A 12,430-nucleotide genomic window follows, 5' to 3' on the forward strand; every position below is an offset into this window, starting at 1 on the left:
CGTGGCCTAGGTGCCCTTCTCGGAATGAGGGTGGCCCGAGTCTAGATTTCCCTCCGAGTCGGAGGCGCGGCTTAGGGCGGGCCCTCGAATTACCTTGCAACGATTGGTCACCTCATTCAGGGGGTGGGGCCGACGAGCCGTCCATCCCTGGTGTGGTCATTTCCTGTGGAGTTTCCCCAGCCCAGGGAGGAGGGGGAAGAGGACGATAGGGAGGAGGGCGGTCGTCCGGGGTTAGGTTGGGGGGTGTCGGTCCGTTCAGGGCGGGAGATGACTCACGGCCCATCCCATCTCTCCGACGCCGCCCGCCCGCGCAGAGCTAGCTCCATGGCTTAGCGGAGGAGGAGGCAGTGGCGAGCGGGGGTGGGGGACTCTTATTTTGTTAGGGGGACCGGGCCGAGGTCCGACCGGCCTGGCAGGGCTCGCCCGGGGCCGGGCGTCATGTCTCATGCAGCCGAGCCAGCTCGGGACGGCGTAGAGGCCAGCGCGGAGGGCCCTCGAGCCGTGTTCGTGCTGTTGGAGGAGCGCAGGCCGGCCGACTCGGCCCAGCTGCTCAGGTGCGGGGCCCCCTGGGACCGGGAGTGCCGACTGGGTTCCCAGGGGCCTGATCTGGGGGCAACAGGGGCCCCGGACAGGGATTGGAAGCCCTCGGCCTAGGCTTGGAGGACGTCGGGGCGCCTGTCTTGGGGGGGCACCTAAGGAATCTGGCGGTGGCCTGCTTAGACTGAGGCTTAAAGGAGTCGTGGGAGTGCATTAAGGGGGGGTCTGATTTGGGTAGAGGAGCTCATTTTGTATTATCCAGAAACTGGTCTGCGGTAGGTGAACTTGGGAGACTGAGACTCTGATTAAAGACTGAATTCGGGGTCCTTCAGTTGGGCATGAGGGGAATGAATTTGAGGGTACACTGCCAGGTGAGGCACTGATTTTAAGGGAATCCTGTAATCTTTTTCCTTCAGTTTGGAAGAAGGAGTCCTGGGGGACAGAAGTGCTATCTTGGGAACTTAGTGACTCCCAGTGGCTGGTTGCTTTGTTTGGGGATAACATGAATCTGGAGGGCTTTGGGGGTATCTCAGATATGTTGTGTGTGTGGGTCCAGCCTTGTGAGTGTGTGTGAATGAGCAAGAGAAGCAACATTCAGCAAGATTTGACCAGAATAATCCTTTCAGCTGCCACCCACCCGGCTGGGGCAGATATCAGGGATAGTGGAAAACCCCTCTTCCCACACCTTATTGGGGCTTGAATGGGAAACAGCCAGACAGGGAATAAAGATGATGTTACCTCTTAGCTCAGAGAAGAAGGCCTCAGACCTTATTTGGGAACCCAGAGGAGGGTCTTGTTCCTCCTGCCATCCGCCCTCGCCTCTCAGCCAGCCCTGCCCACTCCCTACCCACATGCCCCTTTTTATCTTGCCCTCCTATCTCTCAATTCCTGGGGTAGTCTTCAATCTGTCCCTAGAGCTGGAGTGAGTACTGATTGCACCATCCCTGTCTGGGTGGGTCCTCTCTGGCCTCTTTCTCATCCTCACTTCCATCAACGGGATTTGGAGCCCCAGCCCTCTCTGTCCACTCCCCTGCCCACCCCAGTGCCCATCTCTTCCAATTTCTGTGTAATGGGGGTGGGGGGTGGGGTTTGCCTCCTTTCTGCCTGGGATTGTGCTGAGCTCAGCTCTCCCCAAGCTTCCTCTTCCCGACTTCCTGGGTGGTTTTAGGGCCCCATCTGAGGGTGAGGAGAGGAAGGAAGATACATCCTTGGGGAGGGGAGAGAATTCTTCTCAAGTGAAGTCACCCACGGTCTCTCAGGATTCTAAATCTTTGACTAAATTCAAGGATGCATGTTAACCCACGTGTGTGTTAGTGTCCCCTGCACACTGGGGTCCTCGCATCCAGCACGGAGGGCTGAGTAGGCGCCTTTTTGTATATCGATTCTAATTCCTTTATAGCAACCTAGATCACCATAGTAGTGGGCGTAGTTGAAAGGGAGAGGTGTACATGGCTTCTTGTTTTGTGTGCCAGTGAGTGCTGGTGTTGAGGGTGTGTGTGTGTGTGTTTTGTTCTATCCAAAAAACAGGAGAGGATCGGGTCTGGTTCCATTGTCTCCCCCATCAGACTGAGGGCCATGACCAGGCCTGGTTCTTCTGTTTCCCCTCTCCTCTGGCTAAGAAAAGGATACCCGTGTAAAGTGGATCATCCACCCATATTCTCCCTCTTGTAAATCTAAACTGTTGGAGCAAGGGGAGCCTTTGATATTTCCATTTTCATATTTCAGTGTGTGTTGGCATCCCATGAACTTTGGCTGGGGCTGGGAAAAACTCATTTGTGAGGTGGTAGATCCTTATGTAAAGTGAATCATCCAGCCCAGTTCTCTTTGTGATGCATTCAGTTTGTGTTACAATGGACTATTAGGCTGCGGGATGCCCCCATTGCTCTGTGTGTGTACATATGTGGGCTCACATTCAGCTGTCAGGAAAACAGTAGGGGGTGGGGGGCTGGGAGAACTCTGAATGCAAAGTCAGGAATCCTTATGTAAAGTGAATTGTCATTCCTAAATTCTTCTATTTTCCTCAAACCCAGGTTGTTGTTACATGTGATTGTTAGGGTAAGAGGGTTGGGATCCGGGCACTCTTATTATTCTGATGCTTAAGAAACTGTGGGTAACACAAAGCATGCAAAAGTGGGGAGGGGAATGGGGGGTGGGGAGAGGACTTGGGAATTCAAGGTGGTGGTATCCAGCAGGGTGGTGAAATAGGAGGGGGTCTCTCTCTCCCTCTCCTCCCCCTCCCTCTCTCTCTTCTCTCTCACTCCCCTCCCCCCAGAGGGGAGGGGAATGAGATCTCCCTACAGTCACTAACCACCACCCCTACCTCCTCCTACCCTTAGCCTGAACTCTTTGCTTCCGGAATCCGGGATTGTTGCTGACATTGAATTAGAAAACATCCTTGATCCTGACAGTTTCTACGAGCTCAAAAGCCAACCCCTACCCCTACGTTCAAGGTATGGCTCGCCTATCTGACTTTCCTCTCAATTCTTCAGCGCCTCCCCTTGATGGGCAAAGGCCCTCAGTGCCAGCCCAATCCATCCTCTCACCAGCCTGCATTTTCCAGGTGGTAAAATTAAGGGCCAGAAAGAGCATGTCACACAGGAAAGCAGGTGGCCAAGCTAGGATTCCAGTATCTCTGAGAAGACCTCCCCTACCTCCCCACCCCACCTGCATACCCATTCATACACAGATATTCCAGCTGCCTGGAGACCTGTTTAAGCTCCCACCCCCAAGTGGGTAAAGCCATACCCAGAGCCCCTGCTCAGCCCCCTCCCACACTCTACAAACTCACCCACCCTCAGCCCATGAGGAACCCTGCTGGTCTCTTCTTTCCCCCAGCTTGGAAGTCTAAATGTGCTGAGTCATTGGCCTGGGCTTTAAGAGAGGGGAGGGGACCTGGAAGAGGGGCAGGAAGAGAGGATTGTGAAATCTCTCAGATTTTCAAAACTGACTGGCTCCTGGGACCAGAGGCCTAGGCAGGGGAAGAAGGGGGAACTGGGGCTGCCCATGTAGCCTGATGCCCGCCCCCAGGAGCTCAGAGAGCATCTCCAGCCCCTAATTGGACTTAGGAGCCCTCTTCATCCACGTTATACTGCCACAGCCTCTCAGTCTGCCTCTTCTCTTCTTTAAATAGGATAAGCCCCTCTCACAGAGCCTAGCAATGGCACATCCACTTAATATATGAACAGGCTCAAATCTAGGCTTCACTGTAAGGACTGAGGGTGAAAATTCCCCCACCAGACTGTGACCTCTGAGTGCTGGAACCGGGCCTGGTTCCTATGTTTCCCTTCCACATTGTGGCCTCTGAAGGCAGAAAACAGGCCTGGTTCCTGTGTCTGCTCCATCATACTGTGACCCCTTAGGCTTAGGATGAGACTTTTAGCTTACCTATGGCCCCGTATTTCCCATTCCACAGCCTCCCAATATCACTGCAGGCCACACCAGCCACCCCAGCCACTCCAGCTACACTCTCTGCATCGTCTTCTGCAGGGGGCTCCAGGACCCCTGCCATGTCATCATCTTCTTCGTCGCGTGTCTTGCTGCGACAGCAGCTGATGCGGGCCCAGGCGCAAGAGCAGGAGAGGCGTGAGCGTCAGGAACAGGCTGCAGCTGCTCCCTTCCCCAGTCCTGCACCTGCCTCTCCTGCCATCTCTGTGGTTGGCGTTTCTGCTGGGGGCCACACATTAAGCCGTCCACCCCCTGCTCAGGTGCCTAGGGAGGTGCTTAAGGTAATGTTAGGCCCAGAGGCCCTGGGAGGGGGCTCCTAGTGACTGAGGAGTGGGCCTAGGAGCTAGGGGTGGCCTGGGGTTCCTGATGGCTTTTGGGAGAGGCCCTAGGGACCCTAAGGACGGTCCCTTGTACCATTTAAAGGGTATGTGCTTGTGTCCCATGTGCTGAGAGTTTCTGAGGTGTTCTGGAGTTGTGAGGGGTTCTTGGGGGCTATGAGGATGTTTTGGTGGACCATGGAGAGTCATGAGGGCCCTCAATGGGCCCTGGCTTTGTAGGAAGAGCTTCATGTGTGTAAGATACATTAGGAGTTCTTTGGCCATTAGGGTGTCTTGGGAAGCCATCATATGTGGTTCCTAGGTCTGTTAGGTGGTGTCAGAAACTAGCAGGGAGTCTTGGGGATTGTGACAGGGTTTTCCGGAAACTGCGAGGGATCCTGTCAGCCATGGGTGGATCTTGGGGGCTGTGAAGGGTTTCTGCGAAAGGGCGTTTTGGTCCTGGGGGAGACTCACCAACATTTTTGTGGGGTTCTCAAATTCTGGGCCTGGTTTGCCCACCTGAGCCTAGGAACAGATATATAAGTTAGGACGGTCAGGCTGGGACTCAGAGTCACCCTCCTGAGCTCTGTTCTACCTTGTCCCCTTCCCTCCTTGTCCCCCTTATCCCACAGGTGCAGACTCACCTAGAGAACCCAACGCGCTACCACCTGCAGCAGGCACGCCGGCAGCAGGTGAAACAGTACCTGTCTACCACACTTGGGCCCAAGCTGGCTTCCCAGGCCCTCACCCCACCACCAGGGCCCACGAGTGCCCAGCCATTGCCTGCCCCTGAGACTGCCCACGCTACCGGCCCCACAGGCAGTGCTCCCAACAGTCCCATGGCACTGCTCACCATTGGCTCCAGCTCAGAAAAGGAGGTAAGAGGCTGCAGCCAACCGTCCCACACTCCCCTCCCCAGATTCTTCTAACCCCGTATAATATTTACTTTTTCCCCCAGATTGATGATGTCATTGATGAGATCATCAGCCTGGAGTCCAGTTACAATGATGAGATGCTCAGCTATCTGCCCGGAGGCACCGCAGGGCTGCAGCTCCCCAGCACGGTGAGGCCCTGAGATGGGAGGTTGGTCTGAAAATTACGGCATCTCTGTCATTGAGACCACACCCATGCATGCTGGTTGTGGATATATCAAACCCCTGCTGTAGATTGTGCTCAGGTAGAGAGGGAGGCCTTATGACGACAATGGGACATGCCAGTGCTCTTGGGCCTTGTGTTGGACTGCATCAGGAGGTGGGTCTTATAGACTCAAATAGATATGGGGCAGGGAGTTCATGGAGGTATGAGGGCATACCAAGGTGCTTGGGCTTTGCTGTGGGAAGTACCAAGAGGTGGGACTTGTGTAGCAATTTGAATGTACCAAGGGATTCAGGACATTGAGACATACCCAGACCCTGTAGTGATTGGAACATACCAAAAGTCTCCAAACTCGGTATGGATTGTAACAAGTGGTTGGACCTCGTAGTGACTGGAATGTATTAAGATTCTTGCAATGAACTGTGCCAAGAGGCAGGGTCCTGGTAGAGAGTGGATAAAAGTCTCTAGAGTAAGTGATGTACCACTGTAACCTTCTGGTTCTAGAACATTCCAAGAATCTTATAACTTGTTTTGGAACATACCAAGTGGCTATAGCTTTGCTTTCTTCCAACGTATCAAGAGGATAGAAGCATGCATAAAAATGGTACCAGTTTATCAGAACTTTTTATTGATTTGGGGGGTGGCCAGTTAGTTCACCCAGTTAGAGCATGGTGCTGATAACACCAAGCTCAAGGGTTTGGATCCCCTTAACGACTAGCTGCCAAAAAAGAAAGAAAAAAAGAGAGCTTTTAATTGATTTAGATATAGCTAGAGATTGGAAACTTATATTAAAAGGATCTAGCATACTGGAGGAGGTTTCAAGAGACAAAAACTCATCAAGAGGTGGGACTTGGTTGTACTTTTAGGTTAGTGTGTTGCGCTAGAGTCTATCCAGGATAGTGTGAAGGAGAGAAAAAAACTGGGCTGACATAAAAGCAGTGCTAGTTGAATATAGTTGGACAGGAAATTCTGGGCGATCAGATTGTGCAGGAAGATACTAGAGCCAGGATCTTGGTACATGACAGTAGGAGACCATGGTACGTAAGGTGGTACGACCTGATCACAGTGAAACACTGGAGATTAGGTTGGAACTCTCCAGAAGGCCAGATTTTGGATGGAATGTTGCCACGACAATTTACCAAGGTCTGAGAAGATTGGGTTGGAGTGTTCCAAGAATGCTGGATTGGAATGTTGTGCTGGGAGGAGCTAACGGACTGGAATGTCGCATAAGAGCCGACAAAGACCTGAGAACGGTGGTTTTCCAGGATCTCTTCTCAGAGCCAGGCCTGGGGTTTGGGAGAAGGGCTTCAGAGGTCACTGAGGGATTTGAGGGGCTGGTAGGGAATGATAAGCAGGCCAGGCTCCAGTCTCCCAGCAAAGCAGGGTAGGTCCACTTCGCTCTGTCCTCCCTGTTGCCATGTGAAATCACCTTGAAGAGGAAGAAAGGGTGCTTGTGCCAAGTTAGCCAGTCCTTGTGTTAGAGGGCCCAGTCTTTGGGATGTATGGTGGGCCAGGAGCCTGGTTCTGAGGAGGGGCCGAGTCTGGGGTCTGTTCCCATCCATTGTTTCTCTGCCTTCCCTGCGCCAAGCTGCCTGTGTCAGGGAATCTGCTTGATGTGTACAGCAGTCAGGGCGTGGCCACGCCAGCCATCACTGTCAGCAACTCCTGCCCAGCTGAGCTGCCCAACATCAAACGGGAGATCTCCGGTAAGTGCTGAGGTCTGGGCCCCATGCCCCCACTCTGTAACCTGGGATGAACCCCATGCCTACCAGGTCTGGGGTGGGCCTGATTCTAGTAGGGGAAGGGGTTGGAGCTTACAGAAACGGGAGCTGGTTGCCCTCTTTTTCTATACGTCCCCATGGTCCTGCTTTCTCCCCACTTACTCTCACTTATTGAGTTTAACAACTGTCCTGTCACCATGGCCTTGTAAAAAGACAGTTTTAAAAATAAGTCAGTACGAAACCCTATAGGTGCAGGTGCTCCCTTCTTTCCCATGCCCAGAGACCCTGATCACCCCCACTCTCTTCCAGAGACTGAGGCAAAGGCCCTTTTGAAGGAACGGCAGAAGAAAGACAATCACAACCTCAGTAAGTCAGGGAGTGTGTGTGCTTGCCCACACACCGCCCAGCCCCGCCTCACTCTGAGTCCGGCCCTCTGTGGGGGGCTTCCCTGCAACAGCCCGCAATACCCCCAGTTTTTCCCTATTCCCTTCTTCACTGATTGATGACTCTTTCCCACTCTTTCTCTCTCTCCCTGCCTCCAAAGTTGAGCGTCGCAGGCGATTCAACATTAACGATAGGATCAAAGAGCTGGGCACCCTCATCCCCAAGTCCAGTGACCCGTGAGTCTGGGCTGGGGACCCCAGGCCAGCGGGAGTTGGGGCGAGAGGTGGGGAGGTGTGGCTAAAGTTGTTCCATGGTGCGCCTGTCAGGCAGTCGTGCCCAGGCAGTTCTCCTCTGGTCTTTTCTCAGCCTGAACAGGGTTACTGACCCTCACCATGTCCCTGCCTAAAATTTTAGGTGTGCCCCATCTAGTCCTCCTTGTGCCCCATCTAGTCCTCCTAGGACATATGCATCTCATTTTCTGTTCATTTTGCACTTCCTTTATTTATTCAAGATTTATTTATTGAGCCTCTGCTTTGTGTGAGGTACTGCGCTAGGCCCTGAGGATACCCCTGACCTAGTGAAACTGATGTTTTAGTGGGGGCAGACAGACGCTAAACAAGATAAAGAAGTAAATCTTGTGAAATCCATGACAGTGAATGTTATGGAGAGGAATCAAGAATGGAAGATAGGAGAATAGTGGGAGGGTCACAGTTTGGGGTGAGGAGGGTAGGGATGGGGCAGGCCTCCACTGTACCAGGGAACATTTGAATAAAGAGCCAAAGTAGGCAAGGCAAGGAGCTACATGGGTGTCTGGGGGAAGAATGTTCCAGGGGGAAGGCACAGCTGGGATGGAGGCCCCAAGATGGGAATGGTTTCCCATGTTCTAGGAGCACTGAAAGGCAAATGTGGCTGAAAGGAGATGAATCAGAGGGACGTAGCTAAGAGAGGAGCCATAAGGGGTCAGGTCAGAGAGGGGGTCAAAGACTTGGGTGTGAAGGGGCACCTTTGGAAGGTTCCAGACAGAGGGTTTTCATCTGAACACTCCATACCCTTGAGGTACCCTCACTTCAAGTTCTTCATGTGGTGGGGTGCTCCATCTACCTGGTGCAATCCCCCCTCACTCAGCTCTTGAGACTCCATATGCAGCACTTCCTTCTCCCCTGCCCCACCGGGCCCCATAGGGAGATGCGCTGGAACAAGGGCACCATTCTGAAGGCCTCTGTGGATTACATCCGCAAGTTGCAGAAGGAGCAACAGCGCTCCAAAGACCTGGAGAGCCGGCAGCGATCCCTGGAGCAGGCCAACCGCAGTCTGCAGCTCCGAATTCAGGTCTGGAAGGAGGAGATGGTGGCAGGGGTGAGGGGAGCTTCCTGCAGGCAGAGGCAGAGGAAAAACAGGCCAGGGTTCCCCTTTCTGGCATACTTGGGGAATCCCCAGGCTTCCTGACTCTCATGATGATGATGATGATGACAGTAATAATCATAACATTAACAAGAATAATAATGAATATTAGCAAATGTACATAGCATTTCTCTTGTGCCATGCACTGAGACAAGAACTTTATATCCATTAACTCATTTGATCCTCACAACAACCCAATGAGATTGGGACCATTATTATACCCATTTTACAGATTGAGACTGATGCTCAGATGTTAAGCGACTTGCCTAAAGTTTTACAACTAGTGAGTGGCAGAGGCTGAACTCAAACCCAGGCAGCCTGCCCTTTTAATCATTACACTCATCTGTCTCTGAGGGACTGTGAACCCCATCTTATCCTGCACCCATCCCCTACTTTTTGCAGGAGCTAGAACTGCAAGCTCAGATCCATGGTCTGCCGGTACCTCCCACCCCAGGGCTACTCTCCCTGGCCACAACCTCGGCCTCTGACAGTCTCAAGCCAGAGCAGCTGGACATTGAGGAGGAGAGCAGGCCAGGCACAGTGACGTTTCATGTAGGGGGGGGATCTACCCAGAATGCTCCCCATCAGCAGCCCCCAGCACCACCCTCGGATGCCCTTCTGGACCTGCACTTTCCCAGTGATCACCTGGGGGACCTGGGAGACCCCTTCCACCTGGGGCTGGAGGACATTCTGATGGAGGAGGAGGAGGGGGTGGTGGGAGGACTGTCGGGGGGTGCCCTGTCCCCACTGCGGGCTGCCTCTGACCCCCTGCTCTCATCAGTATCCCCGGCTGTCTCCAAGGCCAGCAGCCGCCGCAGCAGCTTCAGCATGGAGGAGGAGTCCTGATCAGGCCTCACTCCTCCCCTGGGACTTCCCCACCTAGGAAAGGAGGACAAGTCAGGATGAGGCCCCATCTTTTCCCCCCGACCCTCCCATGAGACTGCCCTGCCCAGGTATTCTGGGGGAAGAGGAGATGTGATCAAGCCCCACCCCTGCAATCAGGCAAGGAGGAGGAGCCAGATGAGGCCCCACCCCTTCCTCAAAGGAACAGCTCAGTATAGGTATTTCAGAGGGAGAAGGTGGTGAGATCAGGGCCTATCCCCTGGAGATCATGGCCTCATCCCTACCCTGTGGGACCCTCCCTTGCCCAGATAAGGGAAGGAGACAAGATGAGGTCCTGCCCTTGTCCCCTAGGGACTGTCCTAGCCAAGTCTCCTAGGAAAAGGAGGTGTCAGGATGTTGCTCCATCCCTTCTCTTAGAACTGCCAGTCTTGTACATCCTGGCATGGAAGAGGAGTGAAAATGATAGAGGTCCGACCACTGGGGGCTTAAGCCCTGCCCCTTTCCCATGAACCCTGCCCTGCCCAGGCAAGGAACAGAAGTAAGGATGAGACCTGGCTCCAGTGGAGGAGCCAGGCCCTGCCTCTTCCCTACAGGAACAGCCCAGTGCAGGTATTTCAGGTGTGGAGGACTCAGTAAGATCAGGCTACCCCATGTAGTGATCACAGCCCCACCCTTGTCCCTTAGCAACATCCCATCCAAGCATTTCACACTTCAGGGAGGAGTGGTACCTAAGCTCCCCCACCTTAACCTGGGACCAACCTGACCTAACCTAGGAGGGCTCTGAGCCCACCTTGCTCTTGGGGAAAAGGGCAGATCTTGAAGTCTTGTGGATTGACTTTCCAGACCTAGATCTGGCCCCCCACCCTTGGGTAGAGTCCTGCCTTCTTCCTTGAGGGGCAGTTTGCAAAGGTGATGGAGATTAGCGGGGACTGAGTCCAAGTTTCAAGAACCAGTATCCCAGCACTCTTTTTCAATGTGCAGAGGAACAGGATGAAGGAAGGGGTTATTCCCAGGAGTTCCCTAGCCCAGGAGAAAGTGGAAGCCTCCTCCACCCAGGCAGAGGCTTGGAGGAAGGTTTCAGAAGCGTATTGTACCCCCCTTATTTGTTTATCTGATTTTTTTTATTGACCCCTAATCAGAAGTTAGGTCACCCCCAACCTCTGGCCCCCACCCAGTCCCATTTTAGAGGAATCCCCCCATTTCGGAGTTATCAAGAGATACTCCCTGCCCATTCCCATCCCTCCTACCACCTACACTGAAGGCTGTCAGCTTTGGATTGCTGGGGCCAGACCCCAAGGAAGGTATACTGAGGAGTCTGTAGGTTTGTGATTAAGATAATAAAGTGCTAGGCGTGTTTGAAGCGCTTTTAACTTTGGCAAAGAGTCTCCTGTCCTTGTTTTTGACTGTGCAGTGAACATGACTCATGCAGGCCAGGAGGGACAAAAGTTCTTAGAAGAAACAAATTTCAGAGGGATGGATAAAAGAATTTAGATAGGAAGAGGGGCTGGAGGAAAACAACCTGCAAACAAAAGCAATCAGTCCTCATAACGACCTGCCAGGCACTGTTCTAACTGCTGCAAGTGTTTCACCTAATTTATTTGTCTAAGGAATGTTAGTCAGAAAGTTCTGCTTCTTCCCAACTCGTGTTTGAAAAAGCTGAGCGATAGAACCTAACTGTTCTGAAGATATGCAGCCTATAAATGGGGGAAGTGCTAAGCGGTCAAGTTAGATGAGTGAGGGCTCTGGATTGAAAAATGTCGCCGAGGGCAGAGGGGATTTTCTTGCAAGTTCACTTTCGAAACTGATAAGGCAGTATAGTCTTGTGTTGCTTAACGACAGGGATCCGACAGGGATCCGTTCTGAGAAATGTGTCCTTAGGTGATTTCAACGTTGTGGGAACATCCCAGAGTGTACTTACCCCAACCTAGATGATACTGCCTACTGCACACCTAGGCTATATGGTATAGCCTGTTGCTCCTAGGCTACAAACCTGTACAGCATGTGACTGTAACTGTATACTGTAGGCAGTGGTAACACAGTGGTAAGCATTTGTGTATCCAAAAATGTCTAAACATAGAAAAGGTATAGTAAATATGGTATTAAAGATAAAAAATGGTACACCTGTATAGGGCACTTACCATGAATGGAGCTTGCAGGACTGGAAGCTGCTCTGGATGAGTCAGTGAGTGAGTGTAAAGCCCTAGGACACTATTGTACACCGCTGTAAACTTAATACACTGTACACTCAGGCTACACTAAATGTATAAAGAAATAAAGTAATCGTGCTTTGATGTTACAACTAATCTTATGGGACCACCATCATATATGCGATCCGTCATTGACTGAAACGTTATGCAGCGCATGACTATACGTGAGGGTATCTCCTGGTAGACAACAGAGGTATTCAAGATGGTGGAAAGGGCAAGACAAAAACCATAAATGTAGAGGAACAGGCAAGCAACTCAATTTTGGAACAGACATTGAAATTTTGGGAAGATTTGTTTGTTTATTTTTGGCAGCTGGCGGGTACAAGAATCCAAACCCCTGACCTTGGTGCTTGTTGTTATCAGCACGTGCTCTAACCAAGTGAGCTAACCAGCCAGCTCCTAGGAGAATATAAATGAAGGTGAACAGACACAAATATTTTTTTGAAGCCTGGGGTAAAAAAATTTTCCTGGGGCTGAGCCC

At 52.3% G+C, this 12,430-nt stretch overlaps 1 protein-coding gene across 3 annotated transcripts; it reads left to right on the forward strand.

Annotated features, from left to right (window-relative positions):
- Positions 1-214: 214 nt before the first annotated feature.
- TFE3 (transcription factor binding to IGHM enhancer 3) lies at positions 215-11,122 on the forward strand. Of its 3 annotated transcripts, XM_063083302.1 has the most exons (10): positions 215-554; positions 2,874-2,987; positions 3,950-4,262; positions 4,931-5,176; positions 5,257-5,361; positions 6,982-7,099; positions 7,424-7,480; positions 7,659-7,734; positions 8,680-8,827; positions 9,302-11,122. In XM_063083302.1, exons 1-10 carry the CDS (start codon positions 439-441, stop codon positions 9,743-9,745), a joined length of 1,737 nt encoding a protein of 578 aa, XP_062939372.1. In that variant the 5' UTR covers positions 215-438; the 3' UTR covers positions 9,746-11,122. The 3 variants fall into 3 exon arrangements, with proteins under 3 accessions (XP_062939372.1, XP_062939374.1, XP_062939373.1); XM_063083304.1 differs by lacking the exon at positions 215-554 and having other exon boundaries at positions 2,900-2,987; positions 4,024-4,262; XM_063083303.1 differs by lacking the exon at positions 215-554 and having other exon boundaries at positions 2,914-2,987; positions 3,969-4,262.
- Positions 11,123-12,430: the final 1,308 nt, after the last annotated feature.

This window comes from Cynocephalus volans, chromosome X (genome assembly GCF_027409185.1).
Source record: "Cynocephalus volans isolate mCynVol1 chromosome X, mCynVol1.pri, whole genome shotgun sequence".
NCBI classification, from domain to species: domain Eukaryota; kingdom Metazoa; phylum Chordata; class Mammalia; order Dermoptera; family Cynocephalidae; genus Cynocephalus; species Cynocephalus volans.

Bases quoted from the DNA above. Each gene is read 5' to 3' on its own strand.
- TFE3 (XM_063083302.1), top strand. From the start codon at position 439: ATGTCTCATGCAGCCGAGCCAGCTCGGGACGGCGTAGAGGCCAGCGCG. The intron at 5,177-5,256 runs GTAAGAGGCTGC...TTTTTCCCCCAG, and splicing joins GCTCCAGCTCAGAAAAGGAG to ATTGATGATGTCATTGATGA. The intron at 7,100-7,423 runs GTAAGTGCTGAG...ACTCTCTTCCAG, and splicing joins CATCAAACGGGAGATCTCCG to AGACTGAGGCAAAGGCCCTT.